At 51.5% G+C, this 18,941-nt stretch overlaps 8 protein-coding genes across 11 annotated transcripts in view; 3 read left to right on the top strand and 5 right to left on the bottom strand.

Annotated features, from left to right (window-relative positions):
• The window catches only part of LOC120895665 (glutamate synthase 1 [NADH], chloroplastic), a 28,853-nt gene extending 25,650 nt beyond the window's left edge, over positions 1-3,203 (bottom strand). Inside the window, exon 1 of one of the 2 annotated variants that reach the window (XM_040299204.1) lies at positions 3,084-3,203. The gene's annotated coding sequence lies outside the window, so the exon portion shown is untranslated. Of the gene's footprint in view, positions 1-2,742 lie in introns of both variants that reach the window. The other variant, XM_040299203.1, reaches the window with a different exon arrangement.
• Positions 3,204-4,096: 893 nt separating this feature from the next.
• LOC120895849 (WD repeat-containing protein 92) lies at positions 4,097-5,472 on the top strand. The gene is made up of 2 exons (XM_040299528.1): positions 4,097-5,155; positions 5,227-5,472. The coding sequence occupies exons 1-2, from the start codon at positions 4,257-4,259 to the stop codon at positions 5,432-5,434; spliced, it is 1,107 nt and encodes a 368-aa protein (XP_040155462.1). The 5' UTR covers positions 4,097-4,256; the 3' UTR covers positions 5,435-5,472.
• Positions 5,425-8,138, bottom strand: LOC120895848 (tetratricopeptide repeat protein 27). Its single transcript, XM_040299527.1, has 3 exons — positions 8,005-8,138; positions 7,064-7,931; positions 5,425-6,988 (listed from the first exon to the last, which is right to left on the bottom strand). The coding sequence occupies exons 1-3, from the start codon at positions 8,090-8,092 to the stop codon at positions 5,521-5,523; spliced, it is 2,424 nt and encodes an 807-aa protein (XP_040155461.1). The 5' UTR covers positions 8,093-8,138; the 3' UTR covers positions 5,425-5,520.
• Positions 8,139-9,155: 1,017 nt separating this feature from the next.
• On the top strand, positions 9,156-12,605 carry LOC120908790 (DDB1- and CUL4-associated factor 8-like). Of its 2 annotated transcripts, none has more exons than XM_040320149.1 (8): positions 9,156-9,221; positions 9,542-9,803; positions 9,869-10,256; positions 10,346-10,608; positions 10,681-10,776; positions 10,850-11,564; positions 11,648-11,799; positions 11,892-12,605. In XM_040320149.1, the coding sequence occupies exons 2-8, from the start codon at positions 9,583-9,585 to the stop codon at positions 12,352-12,354; spliced, it is 2,298 nt and encodes a 765-aa protein (XP_040176083.1). In that variant the 5' UTR covers positions 9,156-9,221; positions 9,542-9,582; the 3' UTR covers positions 12,355-12,605. The 2 variants fall into 2 exon arrangements, with proteins under 2 accessions (XP_040176083.1, XP_040176082.1); XM_040320148.1 differs by having other exon boundaries at positions 9,171-9,344.
• A 26-nt stretch (positions 12,606-12,631) lies between these two features.
• LOC120908792 (proline-rich protein PRCC) lies at positions 12,632-14,054 on the bottom strand. Its single transcript, XM_040320151.1, has one exon. It carries the CDS (start codon positions 13,942-13,944, stop codon positions 12,712-12,714), a length of 1,233 nt encoding a protein of 410 aa, XP_040176085.1. The 5' UTR covers positions 13,945-14,054; the 3' UTR covers positions 12,632-12,711.
• Positions 14,055-14,149: 95 nt separating this feature from the next.
• On the bottom strand, positions 14,150-16,200 carry LOC120908791 (general transcription factor IIE subunit 1). Its single transcript, XM_040320150.1, has 3 exons — positions 16,088-16,200; positions 14,972-15,662; positions 14,150-14,890 (listed from the first exon to the last, which is right to left on the bottom strand). Exons 2-3 carry the CDS (start codon positions 15,616-15,618, stop codon positions 14,233-14,235), a joined length of 1,305 nt encoding a protein of 434 aa, XP_040176084.1. The 5' UTR covers positions 15,619-15,662; positions 16,088-16,200; the 3' UTR covers positions 14,150-14,232.
• On the top strand, positions 16,150-17,534 carry LOC120908793 (rab-like protein 3). Of its 2 annotated transcripts, none has more exons than XM_040320152.1 (3): positions 16,150-16,255; positions 16,689-17,050; positions 17,115-17,534. In XM_040320152.1, the coding sequence occupies exons 1-3, from the start codon at positions 16,210-16,212 to the stop codon at positions 17,496-17,498; spliced, it is 792 nt and encodes a 263-aa protein (XP_040176086.1). In that variant the 5' UTR covers positions 16,150-16,209; the 3' UTR covers positions 17,499-17,534. The 2 variants fall into 2 exon arrangements, with proteins under 2 accessions (XP_040176086.1, XP_040176087.1); XM_040320153.1 differs by having other exon boundaries at positions 17,130-17,534.
• On the bottom strand, positions 17,524-18,146 carry LOC120908794 (histidine triad nucleotide-binding protein 1). The gene is made up of 2 exons (XM_040320154.1): positions 17,977-18,146; positions 17,524-17,891 (listed from the first exon to the last, which is right to left on the bottom strand). The coding sequence occupies exons 1-2, from the start codon at positions 18,088-18,090 to the stop codon at positions 17,622-17,624; spliced, it is 384 nt and encodes a 127-aa protein (XP_040176088.1). The 5' UTR covers positions 18,091-18,146; the 3' UTR covers positions 17,524-17,621.
• Between the last annotated feature and the right edge of the window lie 795 nt (positions 18,147-18,941).

Consider the following 18,941-nt stretch of genomic DNA (forward strand, 5'->3'; position numbering starts at 1 on the left):
TGTGTAAGGTGACCTTTTTCTGTTTTAGTGTATTTTCTTCACAAATAACACAAACCAAAGGAATGTCTGCGATCTGGAAGGAAGGGACGGAATGTCACAACCAATTAATATCCTCTCTCTCTCACTGATCCTGACAATACGCCTGCGGGAAACCTTTCTCAGAGAACTCCAATCAGAATCTGAGGAGTTTTTTTTTCTAACTCGATGTATGACGCAAATCTCTTCCTCGTCTAGCCCGAACACTATCGTGTTAATCGATCATAGCAGAGGAAAACCCCCTGCTAAGGAAAACCTGCTACACATGTCTATCACACATGATTATTAATTATTTTCCTATCTTATCGAAGAGGGGCACTTTGGGGTTATCTATATTTCATGTTTTTTTATGCATCATTAAGGCCCCCCATGGGATGTTCAATCTTTGTACGATGCTAATTTTTTTACCTCTTATCTTAAGTGCCATAAAAATGGCTGGCCAAAATTGAACATCACGAGACGAGGTACGTACAATATCGTTTACAAAATTTTATAGAAGTAGTAAATCTTGTAGAAAGGAAGATTGTAAAAACATAAACTGACATACAGTAAATAATGTAATAAAAAAATCCATTCAAATTGAATTATGTTGTCACGTTTTTGCTCAATATCTATAACATTGAGGTTGATAAGATTCAAACATTACTAAAAACAGCTGATTATTGCACGTCCACGGTAGCAGTCACGTATCCTTTTGTTGACCTTCTCCGGATATCCTGGGATATGGCAACGTGCAGTGGAGTATCGTTCGCAGGGAGGTGGGGGATTGCAAAACAGTAAAAGGCAATCTCGGAGTTGCGAATTTCACAACTCGACCAAACCAACGACCAACGGTTTTCTCTCTCGCAGAAGTTTGGATATAAAAGCAAGAGAACGAGAGAGAGAGGAAGCTAATAGCAACTTAAACACGCGACCAAAACGTGAACATTTCATCACGCTAACGCATATTACAGTGATAAATCTTTTAGATAGTTTGTTGGTATACTTTTCTCAAGTTTGCATGTTTGAAGCCAATCTAAAAGCTTAAAAGTGACCTCAATCAATCCCCTAAACGCTGAATAAAACATTAACGGGCACACAAGACTTCTAGAACATTCCTTGGCTTCTTGGATCGAGATCCTCTCTTTGGCCGCGTGCTCTCCAGACAGAGAGAGAGAGAGAGCTTGGTATTACTTTGCTTCCCCCTTTTTTTAGGGGCAGCCCTTCATACACCATTCGGCGGTTCGTATGACGTATGCATCACGCTAATACTCGCGCAAAAAAAAAACTCCCCAATAAACCTTTCACTGGTCTCTTGCATCTCCCACAGTCCGATACTCCAATAGCCCTACAATACAGAGCATCACATTTCGCGCTTCCCGCTCGTATTACCCTAATTATCGATCGGTTTGAACATTGTATGCCCTTTCTCTGTCGCTCTCTCTCTCTCTCTCTCTCTCTCTCTTCGCGGGAGTCCCCTTCTTCAAGGGCAAACCACGGCTCGGGATAGGAAAACAACTACCGGCTGGAACACAGAGTGGTGGCGGCGTTTCCTGCGTCACCACTCCGCAACAACGTTTGAATGCGGTTCCCGAGTGCTCTTGGTACACTGGTTTGGCAGGAGTCGGCATGCTAGGGGGGGGGGACGGAAGGCGCAGGAAAATCGATTGTTTCGTCAATGGTCTGTGAGGGGGGTGTTGGTGCGGGGACTTTGCAGACGTCACAGGAGCACAAACACAAACATCCACGCATACACACTGAGAGATACGCCGTGTTGTGCAGGAAAAGTTGGTCTCGTGACTGGAAAATTGGCAACGACGACGACGACTTGCAGGAAAACTCCGTCGTGCAGTTGTAATGATTCGTCAGGAGTAATGATGTAAAAAGGACAAACAAAACAACAAAACCTCAAGTTTTCTGTTCGTTGCTCTAGGGGAGTTGTAAATTTCCCGCTTTCCCAGGCCACGATTTCCACCGCCGCCGCTTATGTAATACATGCGTCTGACGCATTTGTAACGCACATCACCATATATCAACCCGGCCAACGGTGCGCTTTGTGCACTGAACAACTAGATGCAAAAAAAAACAAATCCTTCAACATCCTTCTTCCGCATCCTTCGCATCAAACATCAGAGTGTGCCATGCATAGTAGCAACAAAGGCAAAAGCGAGGTTAGGGTTTGCAACTCTTTTCACACACACGCACATTTCACGCCAAAAGGACACACAGCAAACCAACACTCCACACGTCAGGGACTGAGGCACTTGTTTTCGGTAGGCGAAAAAAAGGGGCAAAACCCAGCTCCTGCCAAACACTTTCACTCCTCACAAACTGCCGTTCGTACGAAAATGCAGGAAAATTTGGTCACACGCACACGATTAACTCAGGTTCACTCAGGTTTTCATACACAGCCAGAGCCAGAGCGCGCGGCGAGTGTGGTGCTCGCACAACAGGCTACAAGAAATCTAAAAATACGGAAAATTCATCGTGAAAAGTATAACTGAGGAAAGATCTGCTTTCCACCGCCCGAAAAATCCCCCCGCTGATGAAGATGATGGTGTAGAAAACGAAAGTTGCATTTTATTTTTCGTCTGCGTCTGTGACGTACACTACGAGAGACAGCGGAAAAAAGACGAAACTAGGTAACGTGACCTCCCACCAGGGCAGGACAATATCGCAGGATCACAACTACACTATACAATACCAATGAAATGCATTTCAACTAACCGAGATAAGCGAACTCCGGTTTCCAAACTCGCGCGACGACCGGAAGAACCTGTTTATGCACACACACACACGGTGTTTCTCACATTTGCCCAACTGCTGCCGAACGATACCGCACCACACACACGCACAGGATCACCACGGGGAATAATCGTCCTTTCGAGAAGAAAACGTTTTTTTCCTTTTGCTTCAAACGGCTGTTATAGGTGTGAGTGTGTGTTACACTGTGTGGACGGCGAGGCACACAAAACGGTGGAAAATGTTCGCTTCCACGAGGTGGGTTTTTATGCTTCGAGCCGATATACCGGATATTAGAGCACACGGCACTGGAGAAATTCACTCACGGTAATTCGCACACACACACACACGAACACACGGATACACGAGAAACCTTTTCAATTGGAAACACGATGGGAAAAATCAGCTTGGCTGCACGAGTGCGTCCTTCTTGCTCAACTGACGGTACAAGAATGTATGTGCGTTCGGTTGAATTTGCTCAGCATGTGCTGCATGAAGCAGTGTCTACACGTGCACGCTTTGTGGAAGGTGATGAGGCCGTTGCTGGATGGAATTATTCTCGAAATATGAAGAAAAAACGTAAATAATTATGAACGAATATCAATTTAACATAGTGGTTTGCTCAAATTGCCTTTATTATCTGTTCTAAATTATTTAAAAATCCTCGCACCGTGGAGCGAGTTTATGCGCTTTGGAGTGCTCCCACGACTCCGATCCGACTCCACCTATTATTAGTCCGATTCCAAAATTCAAGAAAATCTGAACCAATAGTTCCGCCCGGAGTCGGAGTCATCCGAAGTGTGTAAAAACTCTTGTTGTGAGTACTTACCTTACCACATGGCGACCGTGACAGTCTCCGAATCTACCACATGGCGACCGTGACAGCGTAGCAAAAACAAAGCTACAAGAACAATCCATTTCGTTGTGTTTTTAGTCTTTAACTTAATGTGTGAACTTCTTATACAGGCCATTGTTTCGAAGGTCAACTCGGGCTAACCCCGAAAGTCTCCGACTCCAACCGATTCCGGACGAATTCGAATGACACCGGACAACTCCAACTTCAACCGATTCCGAACGATTCCAAACAACTCCCAACGACTCCGAATGACTGTGACTCCACGCATTTCTAGCCGATTCCGGACAAATCCGGACGATTCCGGACGACTCCGTATAATGCTGGACGGACCTACCTTCCCGAATCGGTTCCGAAATGATCCGAGTCGGATTGGAGCCGACTCCAGATTGTTGCCAACTTTACCCATCACTAGTGTACACCCTCCTTACGAATGTCTGTGATGTTGACCAGTTAGCGCCCACTGTGCTGTTGGTACCGTTCAAACGCGTGAGTTTATTTACAAACATCCTAGCAACGACGGTTACCGGCAGCAGCAGCAGCACTCTGCGCTTTTGCGTTTTTTTCCCCTTACCAATACATTTCATCGCCATTTCTAGATCGTTCTTAACAATCGAAGCATGAGCTACGCTGTACCACCGCTACAATGGACTCCGTACAGATGATATCGCACATCGAACAATCGCTCAACTATTCCGTGTACGACGTCAAATGGATACCCTGCAAGGCAAAGTTTGTATCGCTCGGGTCGAAACCGAAAGGCACGGGCGTGGTGCAAATATACCAGCTGAACCGGGGCACGCTCGAGCTGGTGAAGGAGACGGAGCGGGAAAAGTCGCTGAAATGCTGCTCGTTCGGTGCCTCCAAGCTGCGCACCGAGCACCTGGCGGTGGGTGATTTTGCCGGCAAGCTGGCCGTGTACGATCTGGAACGAATGGACGCACCGCCGGTGTACGAGGTGGCCGCTCACGATGGGATCATCAACACGCTCGACGCAACCGGTGGCTCGACGGTGAACTGTGGTGCGCCGGAAATTGTGACCGGAGGGCGGGACGGTGCGGTGAAGGTGTGGGACCCGCGGCAACCGAACGATCCGGTCGCAAACATTTGCCCGGCTGGTAAGGACAATCGGCGTGACTGTTGGGCGGTCGGATTTGGTGATTCGCACAACGCGGTAGAGCGTGTCGTTTGCTCCGGGTACGATAATGGCGATCTGAAGCTGATCGATCTGCGGAATCTGAAGCTGCGCTGGGAGACGAACGTGAAGAACGGCATCTGTGCGGTCGAGTTCGATCGGAAGGATATACGGATGAACAAGCTGGCGGTCAGCACGCTGGAGGGAGGGCTGTTTGTGTACGACATGCGCACGCAGCATTCGCAGAAAGGGTTCGCCTCGGTGCGGGAGAAGACGGTCGGACAATCGCTGGGCACGAACGGTGTGATCGGCGGGGCCAAATCGACCGTCTGGACGGTGAAGCATCTGCCGCAGAACAGGGACATCTTTCTGACCGGCGGTGGGTCGGGCAATGTGCGCATATGGCTTTAGTAAGTAGCGAAAATCCGTTGGATTACACCGTGGTTTTGAATTTAAATTTAATAATTTTCTATTACTGCAGCCACTATCCGGAAAAACGGGTCACAACGCCGTCGGACGGGGAAGAGCAGGGCGTTGCAGGGACGCTGGAAATGTTGCACGCTACCACACTGTCCACGCAACCCGTGCACACCTTCGACTGGAGCCCGGACCGCCAGGGACTGGCCGTGTGCGGATCGTTCGATCAAACCGTGCGTGTGCTAATAACAACCAATTTGAATTTGCATTAAATTTAAAAGTAGATAATAAATGCTTTATTTGAAGGGAAGTGTGTGTGAGTGTCTGCGTTCGCTTAGCGAAAGAAAAACATGCTCCCCTATTGGGCCATCGCTTCCTTCAATTGGGTCGTCATTTGTTCCACCAAACGTTCCAGCGCCGCCAACGGTTCGGCACACTCTGGCCACGCTTCCTTGCTAGCGGAGCGTAAGCACGCCTGCCCACTGAGCCGGGCCGAAGAGAGCTGCGATCGTAGCGGCACTAACCGGTCCGTCTCCTGCTTTCCGTCCACAAATGCCTTCAGCGAGCGTTCGCAAAGCTCAACGCTTAGGTTCACCACCGTCAGAGCGCTCTCCGGCGCTTTAGACCACTGACTGTTCGACTGCGTGTAGCCGCGGTACGCGTTCTGCAGCTTCTGGCAGCGCTTCAGCTGGTCCGCATCCTCCAGCTCGGCCGCCAGCTCGTACAGATACCCATTGTTGGGCTGCTGGGCACAGGCATGACCGAGCAGCTTGATCGCTTTCTGCTTCAACCGACCACACGACACCCCATCGGCGTCCTTTTCCCCCAGCACGATCGCGCGCACGACCAGTTCCAGCACCTCCTTGTCGTAGTGGCGCTCCTTCAGCTCGAGCAGCCGCTCGTACGCGTTCAGCGCATCGCCAACGTTGCGCGTATCGACACAAACGAGCAGATAGTTTTCCCACACCTTCCAGTTGCTGAAGTTGCACTTGAGCGCCTCCTGCAGCACCTTGTGCGCGCGCGCCTTTTCCCCCAGCATGATGTACGCCTTGGCGAGATTGTTCCACGGCTCGAACCCGTGGCTCTCGAGCGAGGTGTACAGCCGGTAGGCGTAAGCGGCCTCCTCCCACCGCTCCAGCTGCAGGGCGGAGTACCCAAGCCGCAGCAGGATCCGCTCCTGCAGGCAGTTTATCTCGATCGAACGGCGCAGATGCTCGATCGCGGCCGCGTAGTCCTTGCGCGCGAAGTAATAGTTGCCCCAGTGCCGTTGCGCTTTCGCACTCTTTTCGCTGGACAGCTCCCAGGCACGCCGGTAGCAGTCCACGTCGTCCGTAGCGTCACCGAGCATGCAGTACAGCCGGACCGAGGGGCCGTTCCGTTCGATCAGCTGATTGATGACGGTGGCGGCGAGATGGCGCATCTCGAGCACCGTGTAGCAGTCGATCACGTTCTCCCAGCTCTGCACCTGCTGGTAAATGTCGAGCGCACCCTTCACCATGCCCAGGCTGACCATCACGTCGGCCAGCTTTTCCTTCATCTGCCAGCTGGCGATGGGCCACGAGCTGAACGCCATCGACAGCCGGTCCGCTATCGGGATGGCGGCCGTTTCACCCGAAGGTGTGTCAAGCTGCTGCTGCAAGTCCTCGATCTGGCGCAACGATCGGTCGACCGTGCGCTTGTGCGTTGCCTCGGTGGTGGCGTTGAGGAAAAGGGTGGCGACACGGGTTGCCCACGGTCCGTGCTGCTGGTAAACGAGCGACGTGATGTAGGGTTGTATCTCTTCCAGCGTCAATTGCTCCTTCGGCTGCGACACGTACAGAAAGTATCTAGAAAAGGAAAAGCAAACGGGATTACAATTTACCTGTTTGTGGAAGAAAGAAGACAATTCCCACTTCACTTACACCTTCCCGAGCACCATGTTCTGTACCAGCGCGGGCAGCTGCACGTCCTCGTTCTCCTGCTCGCTCATAAACTTAACCTTTTCCAGCCGCACCTCATCCTCGAGCTTCAGTATCGCCGGCAGCTTCAGATGGCCGTGCGTTTCCACCGCACCGGGCAGTCCCAGCTCGCTGACGCCCTGCAGCCGAAGGGTGAGCTGGGGCAGTGGGTTCTGCTGGAACTTGGTGCGCACTCCCAGCACACCCTCCACCGACAGGGTAACGGACGAGACGGCTTCCAGCTTCTCGAGCCACTGTTCCGACTTTGTAATGCGCTTAAACTGCACAAATCCGAACAGTATCTCTAGAAAGGTTTCCAATTTCGTTGCTTTGTCCGCATCGGCTACGGCTGCCTCCAGTGCGGCCACATTCGTGTTGAACCGTTCGTACAGACTGTGGGTAAGATCGTCCATGCAGCGCTGATGGATGAGCAAATAGCGCTGATACCAGAGTCGCAAGCAGTACTGCTCGGAGGGCGCTTCGTTCGGCTCCGTGGCGAGATTAACGAGATGCTCGAATATCTTCTTACAGACAAGCAAACAGTCCGCTCGCGCTACATTTACGTTTAGCTCCTCTCCATCGGAACCAAGCTGGGCTAGAAGGTCGAATTGTTGCTGCTGCTGTCCTTCGGTGTGTTTTTCCCGCGGGCCAAGGAAGTTGTACTGGACAAAGGCCAGCAAGCTGCCGATGGCCAGGTGAAGCAGTTCCTCACTGGAAGCATCGGTTTGAAGCGTTTCATGCTCGAGCACTTCGGCGAACGTGCTGGAGTTGAGCAGCGTGCCCCAGTCGGCTTGCAGCAGAGCCGCATAGTACCGGCCGGAAGGTTCGGGAGCTGGAGCGAAAACAATCAGAAGCAATTGATGGTTAACCAAAAAAGGAAAAGAAATACGTTCTAATGTACCTACCGTTGCGTTGTTTTAAGCTCGCCAGCAAGGAATCCATCGTGGCAGGCGATTGAGCGGGGAATCGTATTTCCAACTCTCGTGCACGCATGGAAAGCAGTTCACATGTGTTTACCGCTGTTGACAGATGGAGGTTTTCAAAACAATCCTTGCACAATGGTAATATTCTGAATAATTTATTTTCCTTGGAAAATATTTTACAATGTACAACTGATCTAAAAATGATCTCGAATATGATGTCGAAAATTAATGATGTGCTCTTTGTGTCGGAGTCGTCCGAAGTCGTCCAAAGTTGCCCGGAGTCGTTCGGTCGAGTCGGTCGAAGTCGTTTGGAGTCGGAATCGTTCGGAGTCGTTCGCAGTCGTTCGGAGTCTCCCAGAGTCGTTCGGAGTCGTCCGGAGTGGTTCAGAGTCATCCAGAGTCGCCTGAAGTCTCCCAGAGTAACCCCGAGTCTCCCGGAGTCAAACTCGTCCGGAGTCGAACTCGTCAGGAGTCGGAGTCATTCGGAGTCGTCTAGAGTCGATCGCAGTCGACCGCAATCGGAATTGGTCGGAGTCAACAGGAGCCGTGCGGCCGATGTGCTTGTAATTAGGCATTCAATTTCGTTGTGTTTTTTTTATCTTTCACTTTGCGCGTGCACTTCTTACACAGGCCGACACAGAGAAACTTTGACTCCTACCGATTCCGGGCGAATTTGACGACTTCTAACGACTCCGAACGACTCCGGATGACGACTCCAACTCCCATAAACTCCGGCTGATTCCGGATGACTCCGGATAATGCTGGGCGGACCTACCTTCCGGATCCGATTCCGTATTTATCGGCGTCGGGTCGGAGGTGACTTCGAATTTTTGCCAACTTTACCCATCACTAGTCGAAATGATCTAGGAAGAAATTTGGAATCTAGCATATTCAAGCCAACTAGTAGGAACTAATGTCGAATCCATCTTGATCGAGGAACTGTTTCGGAGCGTCTCATCCAACTTTGAAGCTGCATTCGAACCTATGCCAGTCTAGGAACTGGGAAGGAAGGTACACTTTCTAAATGGTTGGAAAGGAAGCAAATCCAGTTCCTGACACAGATTCTGCCCCAAAATTACCCCAACTTAGCAAAACCCACCGGCGATTTCCAGTTCGATAGAGGAGCAACCCTGCCCAATCCGGCCTGTCAGTTTCGCCCAAGGTGTCAATTGTTGGCGATCGAATCAACAACACTTGCTGTGCGTAATTTTCTTCTTCTGCAAACAAATTTTTACAGTGCAAAAAAGAGAGCTTTTATTACAATTTAGCTTATAACAGTTATAAGGGAAGTGTGTTTAGAAAAGGCGAACGAATTCATACAGGTTGGTGTCGGTTTTAGGGGCTATCATCCCCCTTGCCTTGAGTTGCTCCAGCACCAACAAAAGCAATAAAACACAATCCAAGCAGGCTGTCATCTTGCATGTAAAAAGAAAACAACAACAGCTTGGGAGAATTTTCCTGCCATACGACGCAGATTTTCTTCTTTTGCGTTAAACGAAGCACCTTTTCTTTTCTGTAGCCCTTTTAGTGTGAGACTTCCCCATCCCTGTGCGTGAAACGATGGACGAAAGCGGCTCGAAAGGCGGCGGCGGTGATAAGGAGACCGACGAAAAGAGTCCACCGAAGAAGGCGAAAACCGTCCATCATCCGCAACCCTCAACATCGTCGTCGTCATCATCATCGCTGTCCGGCAGGGCAGCTTCTTCGTCCAATATGGCGTCCACTTCCAGCGCCTGTGGCTGTGGCGCCACAGCCACAGAAAGCAAAAGTGCTTCAGCAAGGTAAGCAGCACGGGATACAGTAAGAATCCGATTTGATACGCGAGTTCGGGGGTCTGTCTGTACAGTGCACCGGAAGACCGGCAAAGTGAGTCCAACGCCAACGATCCGCCACCGGCGCCACGGAACCGGCGCCCGGCGAGTGCTGCTCCTGCTGCCGCTGCTAATGTCCGGAGCCGTACCCCTTCCCGGGATCGCAACGCCGCCGAAAGGAACGCCTCGTCCTCGAGCGATGAAGACGCAGCGGTCGACGATGCCTACTTTCATCATCTGGAGCAGTCGGTGCGCCGGTTGGTGCATCGCAACGTGCGCAATCTAGGTAGCCTGCGCTCCCGGCAACGTAACGATGGCGACGAGGGGGGAGACGGTGCAGCGAATGCGGCGGCCGACGATAATGAAGCGGGCTCGGGCAGCGATGGCGGTGATCACCGGGAGGAAATTCGCATTCGGAATCAGGTTAGAGACACAAAAAGGCGCACGTGGCTTTTGTTTTGGGGCGTGCTTTCTAATCCACGCTTTTTTCCTTTGTCTCCCGCTCGCAACAGCTGGCCGATAATATCGCGGAACTGTTGGCGCCGGGCTTTTTGCCCAACGAGTTAGAGTACGAAACTCCCTCGGAGGTGGACAGCGCCGAGGCGGACCTGTACGACGACGAGGATAACAACTGGCCGGCCGGTGGGTTGCAGCGCAGGCGGCGATTGTTTGGGATGGAGGAGGTAAACCATCTGTCATCTGACTCTTCCCGCTCAAGCCTTTCGTCCGCTTCCACCGCATCGTCCAGCACGGACGGTTCCGAATCGTACATACAGTAAGTGGGGATTGTGACCGTGTGTGGGTGTCGACCGGGTGGAAGGATACTAAATTCCGTTTCTTTTCGCAGGTCCAGTGAATCGGATTTCGTTTCGATCCAGGAACCGTCCGACCAGTGTGACGAGAATGTGCATAATCTAGAATGTCTGCAGACGAGCTCCGTGAAGTGCGTTTGTATGGGTTTCGCTGTGCTAACTCAAACATAAACCTAACGAATTTTCCCCACCCCTCCCCTTTAGGTGCAAATGGAACATAGTGCGCGAGATAAGCCAGCGGCAGCACGGTATAGCGTTCCATCGACCACCCGCCACCGTCGGACGGTACAATCCGATCCAGTTCCAGACGCGCGCCTACGGTTCGGTGCACCTCGTCCAGCGGCTAGGGCTGCTGCACAAGCTGGCCCACCATACCGGGTGCGTCAACTCGCTCAACTTCCACCCGTCCGGCAAGCTGCTGGCGAGCGGGTCGGACGATTTGCGCATCAACCTGTGGCACTGGGAGTCGAAGAAGCTGCTGAAATCGATCCGCAGCGGCCACAAGAACAACGTCTTCCAGACCAAGTTCATGACGTGCGACGGGTACGGGAGCGAGATCGAGATCATCTCGACCGGGCGCGACGGGCACGTGCGCCACACGACGGTGAAATCTTGCGGGCAGGCGGTCACCAAGGTGATCTTCCGGTCGCAGCACCCGATCCACAAGGTGGCCATACCGGCACGGAACGATCTGACCTTCCTGATGGCGGGCGAGGACGAGAAGGTGCGCCTGTGCGACATGCGCCAGGCGAAGATGCAGACGGTGGTGGACGTCGGGTTGCGGCTGTACAGCATTGCCACCCATCCGTACGATACGGAGTTTTGCGTGTCCGGCAGTGGCAGCGCGGTGCGCGTGTACGATCTACGGCGGGCGCAGAAACCGCTCCGGATGCTGTTTGTTGGCGAGCAAGGCGAAGGGGTACGCTCGAAAACCCGAAGAGGGAAATGGAAAGAAGCGCCCCAAAAACAATAAAAGCTAATTCATGTTTTCTCTTCCGCCAGCTACGAAGCTATTCCAGCATCACGTGCGCAGTGTACAACCACGACGGGACGGAGATTCTTGCCAGCTACAGTGACGATGATATCTATCTGTTTAAACTGGCCGAAGCGGAGGCGGAAATGGTGATTCCTACCGAACGATTCAGGGGCCACTGGTAATTTTCGTTAGGATTAGGACAGGGAGAAGGGTTTGCGCGTTTTTAACAGCCCTTTTTTTTTTTTTTTTGCTTTTGCCTCCCGCCCACAGCAACGTGCAAACCATCAAGGGCGTCAGCTTCTTCGGACCGCGCTCGGAGTTCGTGGTGAGTGGCAGCGACTGTGGGTACGTGTACATCTGGGAGAAGAGCAGCCGGCGGATCGTCAACTGGCTGCGCAGCAATCCGGGCGAGGTGGTCAACTGTCTCGAGCCGCACCCGGCCTTCCCGATACTGGCGACCTCCGGCGTGGACAACGACATCAAGGTGTGGGTGCCGAAGGGGCTGCGCGACGAGCAGACTGCGCCCGTGTTCGAGTGGAACGATCTGAAGCGGTACGTGCGGCGTAACGTGCACAGCCGCACGCAGCACCGGAACGACTTTTCGATCCGCTCGGCCTCGAACCTGTCCCGCATCTTTCCGGCGTTTGCGTACGGTCCGCGCGCGTCCCTTTTCGATACGCTCGATGACGACGATGAACCGGTCCGGCCGCGGTTAGACTGTAATCCTTCGTAAGGGCCCTCCAGGCGTGGTCGTTATTATGGCGAAGGGGCGGGAAGGACTTTTGCCGGGCAATTTGCCACAGTGCAGTAGTGACAAGCGAACATTCGGCGTGGAAGAACTATGTGAGAGGAAAGCGATTGCGCGACAGCCCCAGGGGAGGGAAGAAATTATCCTTTTGTTCTGAATTTACACGCAAAACCGTGCGTAACACCGTTGCGGTGATTACGGGGCCCGGAACTATTAAAGTTATATGTATTTAATAACGGTTTTGTGCAATCGTTTTGTGAGATACGGTGACATTTTAATTTATTTAAACACTTCTCAATCAGCAGCCTAACGCTACGAGCACAACTACCCCTCCAGGGACACTCAAAACCCGTACTTGCTCTGCGTTTGGCGCCGGGACTGCCGGTTCGCGGCCCACATTGCCTCGAGCTCCTGCGCGTTGGCCTGCGCCTTGCTCGCCAGCTGGGTGATGTGTGATTTCCGCTTACTGGTGCAGGTCCAGTCGCCCACGAGATGGCCAGTCGGCACGTAGCCCGTCTCGTCCTGCAGCTGCCGGCGCAGAAAGTCCTCCTTCGACGGGACGATGTCCGCGGACGTGATTTCGATCAGATCGACCTCCTCCAGCCGGGCACGCTTGGCCCGATTACCACCGATCAGGGCGGCCAGTGCAGTTTCACTCGCCAAATCCTCCTCCGCTGGCTGGTGCGGCTGGGCCGTATCGTACGCGCTGCTAGCGGCGCCGCTCGTCTCCCCACCATCCGACTGCTCTTCCGGCTCGGTGTACTTCCGCACGTTTTCTGCAATTTTCGCTGCCTTTTTCGCCACCATCGCGCTGATTTCGTTCGTGCTGACGGTGGGCAGCTCATCGACTTTGTTGAACGAGAAGAAATCCACCATTTGTTCGTCCTCTTCCTCCTCGTCACTGTTGTCCGGCGGTTGCGCGGATGATCCGGCTCCCGGTTTGGCTGGTTTTGCCCCGGTTGGTCGGCTGTTGGACTGGGTTTGAGCACTCATTGGCACATTGCGGGGCCGATTGGCAACGGAATCCGGTACGAGTCGCTTGCTGAAGGTGGCACTAGCTGGAGCGCTTCCGGATGATGCGGGTGACGGTTTCGGGTCAAACAGTGCCGTTCTGGGCTTCGGCAGCATGCTTAGCAGGCTGGTCGTTTTTTTGGGCATTGCAGCACCGATGATGGGCTTTTCCTTTTTCGCATCGCGTGTTTCGACGTCGTCGAAGTCCTTCATCGAGGGGATGGTGATCTGTACCTTGCCGTTGCGAACCTTGGGCTTGGCGGGCGGCGGCTTCGGTACGGGAATGTTGGCCGGGATTGCCTTCTTGTGCAGGAACTCGTCATCCTCCTCCTCGATGCTTAGGTCGTTCAGGAGCTTGGGAGCTGGAAGGTGTAAGCTATGCTTCGGCAGTTCATCGACATCCGGCTCCTGATCTTCCAGTGTCGCGCTTTGTGCGCTACTGGATGGAACGTTCGGAGTGCCGTTCTGTTTAACGGGAGCACTGGCCACTGGTTGTTTAGTTTCTTCCGGTTCCTCTTGATCTGAGCCATCATCACTGCTGTATTCGTAGGCCACAAGGGACATGGTGTGTAATTTTGTGTATTTTTACCGCTTTTTAATTGCTTTTCCGAGAGAGTGTAATACGTAAACAAACTTTGCAGGACAAATAAACCTGTTGGCTGCGTACTTTACGACGCTTTGACATTAGAAACGTCAAATCAGACGTCTTTCTCAGAAAAAGCAAACAGCGCCTTCCAACTGGCGGGAAATGGAGCAGAAAACGAGCAAATAATTTGTGGCGCGAGATTGTTCTTCCCACGCTCAGCTCCAAATTTAACATTTATTTCTCTGATGATTCTAATTGTTTTTTTGTTAATCGTAAATGTGACTGAAATGGTCCTGGTACACCTGGATGTAGGTTTCCTTTTCCTGCGGCGTCATGTCCGCTATCAGCGTGTCATTGATCTCATCCAGCGGGTATGGCTTGCCGGCGACCGTTACCGTCGGCATGTCATCGTCGGACGCCGAGTCCATGATCTCCACGCTCGGTATCTCCGCACTCTCGATGTCCCGGTCGTCGTCGCTCGTATCACTCGAGTTACCGCCGTCGTTGCTCTGGCCGAGACCGCGCACCGCGTCATTCGCCGCACTGCTCGCGCTCTGCTTCTCGTGCTGCAACAGCACCGACATAATGTCGTCCGCATCCTTCCGGCTGCGGCTCGATATCACGTTCGTGGCGGTGCTGCTGTTCGTACCCGCCGCGCCCGAACCGCCACCCGAGGGCGGCTGCGTTGAGGTAAAGGCAGCCTTCTCCAGTATTGCGTCGACCGAGTTGTCGTCCATGTCGTTCGAGATGACGGTCGATTCGGTCATCCAGACTGGCCGGTCCTTGCGCTGCGTCGCCGTGTCGATCGTATCGCTATCCCCGATCGTAATGTCTACCCGCGTCTCCTCCACGACAAACCCGCTGGACCGGGTGGCTTCGCCGGACCATTGCTCCGTCGGTGCTTTGGTGGAGGGTTTGGCAATCCTACGTAAAAAAAGAAGAGATGAAAGGAAACAATTATTTTCACTGTACAATGAAGAGTTTTGCCGGTCTTGCTGAACGTACCCCCGTATGGTGTCTATATCTACTGGTTCTGGTTCTAGTATTTCGGGCGCCAACTTAATACCCTCGACCTGCCGCAGCAGATCGTACAGCGGCTGCAGCTGCTCGTTAAACTTGGCTAGTAGCAGTCTTGAGTCTTTTTTCGGCAGCGCGGAACTGTCCTCGTCCACTGTGTTGCCACAGTACGTGCAGCGGAACTCGCTCGTCGCAAAGTCGAACAGCTGATCCGCCTCGAGATCGGTGAACGTCTTTTTGCAGTTGGAGCACTTGAAGCTCGCCCGGCTCGTCGCGTCCCGCTCCTCCGTCTCCATCCGCTTGCGCATATGGTCCAGCTTGTACTTGACCACGTTCACGAACGTTTTGTAGTTGATGAAGTAGTAGTTCACCTTCTGCGCCTTCCCGTCCGGCCCGGTCTCCATCTTGAGCCGCACCTGGAGAAATTTGTCATTGCGCAGTATCGCTATCCGGGCGCGCAGCATCTTGCGCTCGAACTTGAGCAGCTCGCAGATGTCGTCCTCCTTCATGCAGGGATTCCGCACCAGCATATCGACGACGAGGGCGTCCTCGATCGTGTAGAACCCGCGGACCACGAACCGGGCCAGCTGTTTCAGGCTGCTCGGTATCTCCGTCACGTACCGTTGGTCACCCATTTTTTGCTATTTTTATTGTTGGTTTTTTTTGGCGTATGATGAACCTAGAAAATGAGAAAAAACAAATCTGCTTGAAAGGTGTTTAAAGATTTGTTAATTGAATTAAAGGGCAAACATGTGAAGAATGCGCTGTAGAAGAAGGACGCTAAATCTGCTAAATTTTAAATTTGTACGTTTAGACATTTTTGTAATATTGAAAATAAATCAACAGACTTAATACAAATAACTCAATCAAATTGCAATTTTTAAAAATGAATTATTTCCGTTCAAAAATTGCAAAAAAACAATTATCACCAACATCGCATCAGAATGTAAACAAACGGTTTCTCTCAAATTGCAATCTCTTTCACGCATGCTCTCTTCCTTTCGCTCGCACTGTTCCGTTCTCTTTTGCGCGGCTCAAACAATACACCACCAATACCAATCACCGCAGCCAAACCCGTCCACACGCACACACACTCGAACGCACCTGTCAAGCACGCGGAGGGCTATATAGCGCGTCCCGATGACTGTGTGTGCTGCCCAGCTCAGTTTGCTGTGCGTTTTCACGAAGGCCAGGTTCGGTGCAGGCACGTTTTTTCACTTCACTGTATGGCGGCTATCGACAAAGTTCGCGTGCTGGTAGTGGGTGATTCCGGTAACGGGTTACATTGCGCGTCTATTGTAGCGTGTCTGGTGACCGGCGGCAGCGTGCAACCGGGAACAAAAGCGCACTTTCTCGCTAGCCGAACTGGGGCCGTGCCGCGGCACGGTGCGCCATATTGAAAATTGGCATTTCGATGGTGGCAGTGCTGCCAGCCACCGCGTGCGAGAGTGAGAGATGTGTGTGTGTTTTTGTTGCTGTTGCTGTTGCTGCTGCCGCTGGTTGCTACGAATTGCCGGTTTTGTCTAGCATCACTGGTTTTTGTTATTGTACTTTGACAGCTGTGCGCTGCGGGCGTACGAAAATATGCGAACGCGAAATGAACGCAATATGTTTTTGTTTTGCTTATTTGCTATGCTAAAAAGATGTGACTTTAATTGCAATTAACTAATTTCCTACTTTGTGCCATTTACTTTTCCTCTCCCAGGGGTTGGCAAAACGTCGCTCACGCATCTGATCGCCAACAATGAGCCGCTCACATCGCCCGGCTGGACGGTCGGTTGCTCGGTGGAGGTGAAGCTGCACGAGTACAGGGAAGGTACGCCGGCCCAGAACACGTTCTTCGTCGAGCTGTGGGACGTTGGCGGCTCGATCAGCCACAAAAACACGCGCGGCGTCTTTTACAACCCCACGCACGGCATCATCCTCGTGCACGATCTGACCAACCGGAAGAGCCAGGAGAATCTGCAACGTTGGCTGGCGGAAATACTGAACAAGGATGGCAAGGATGCGCTCAAGGGCGGCGACGCGATCGATATGGATCCGGAACAGTTTCTCGGCTCGACGCAGGTATGGGGTCGGAGCGGATGGCACGTTGTCCACCATTCGAAGGGCGACTTAAACGATTGATTAGTTTAAACTTTCTCAGATCCCGATACTGGTGATCGGCACGAAGCTGGACATGCTGGACGAAGGGCACAAGCAGAAAATTCAAACCCGCACGTCCGCCGGCAGCATTGCGGAACAGTGTGGAGCGGACGAGATCTGTCTGAACTGTCACGAATCCCGCTCGCTGGCCGCGGGAACGACCGATGCCGTGAAGTTGGCCCGATTTTTCGACAAAGTGATTGAGCGGAAGTATCACAACCGCGACACGGGCAGGAAGTACGCCACCAGCTACAGTTCCACCATGGCGGGACCGTTCGGATCATTCCCACTGGCGCAGCAAACGGCAGGGCAGCAAAGCTCCACGTTTAGTTATCTCAACGCTAATCCAGTGACTGAAAGCTTATCGTGATATAGTAAATAAATGTTAAGCCTTATTTCCATAACATTTCCGTTCCCTGTTGTCTTTTTATTCGATATTTGCAAAAAAAAAACAAACATTCTTATCTCAGCGTACGTGCAGCAGCACATCGCTTTAGCCCGGCGGCCACTTCATCTGCCGTCCGCCGAGGAAGTGCAGATGCAGATGGTAAACCGACTGGGCACCGTTCTTGCCGTCGTTGATGACGACACGGAACCCTTCCTCCATGCCTTGCTCGGCGGCCACCTTCTTGCCAACGAGCATCAAATGTCCGAGCAGCGCTTCATCCTCTTCCGTCGCTTTCGATAGCTGCGGAATGGTCTTGCGCGGAATCACGAGGAAGTGTACCGGTGCTTGCGGAGCGACGTCGTTAAATGCAACACACTGCAGCAAAGAGCCGGGGGAAAATGGAAAGTCAGAACAGGTTCTCTAATCTGGCAATTTCGAGCAAAACAAAAACATCACTTACCTTATCATCCTCGTAGATGAACGTGCAGGGAATTTCTTTGCGTAGAATCTTCCCAAAAATGGTATCGTTTGCTGAGGCATCTGCTGCCTGCGCTTTCGCTACTTCATCCGACATTTTTTCCGGGTGAAATAAAACAACATGCACCGGGCGGAGCAAGGGATCAGGTTGAGTGCAGATATGCTTACACGTGTGTGAAGGAATTGTATTGTCATATTGATTTTTATGAGATCAGCGGTAAGAAACTTTGTTTGAATTATGCAATAAACATTTTGTTAAGAATGAATAAATTTTTAGATGTTTTCAATTTAAGTTTTTCAAGGAAATTAGAATTTTTCCCCCAATTTTATGCAGTGCACAGTGGTGAAACGTGTAAACTTAGCTAAATCATTTTGAAAGACAATTTGACACGCGCGTGTCAAATACCCCCTACGCTTAACCGGGGAAGAATGCGAGCATTATCGGTTTATCCGTGCATAAGCAAAATTTTAAATTTAAATTTTTGAAACCGACCGTTATGATATAAAACATGGGTCGATTTAAACTTTTTTTTCTAGTTTTATAGAAAAGTTGAGCCTTTTTACTTAATTTGTTACTTAAAATTCACAATTTAAATCTGATTTAATGATCTAAAATTCTTCTCTGAAACATTTATTCACGCCACAAGCCTCTTTTGCTAAACATTTTGAAATATTAATTTAAATAAATTTCATACATATACTGCTTCCAGTTTTTAAGAGCATATCGAGTGTGTGATGTGAATAAATGTGAACTGGTTTCGACAGATTTTCTTTTGCACTTTTACTGCCACGTGGCTCGCTAGTGAAGGAGACGGTTGAAGGTAGTGTGGTTGAAGATCTGCTATCCTGATGAGGATCACCAGAGGATTACAAAAGCCTTTCTGAAATAAAATACTATCTTTTGAAACTAAGCTACTAATTCATGCAAAAATTTTATATTTTCAGTAC

The sequence above is a fragment of the Anopheles arabiensis genome, chromosome 2 (genome assembly GCF_016920715.1).
Source record: "Anopheles arabiensis isolate DONGOLA chromosome 2, AaraD3, whole genome shotgun sequence".
NCBI lineage: Eukaryota > Metazoa > Arthropoda > Insecta > Diptera > Culicidae > Anopheles > Anopheles arabiensis.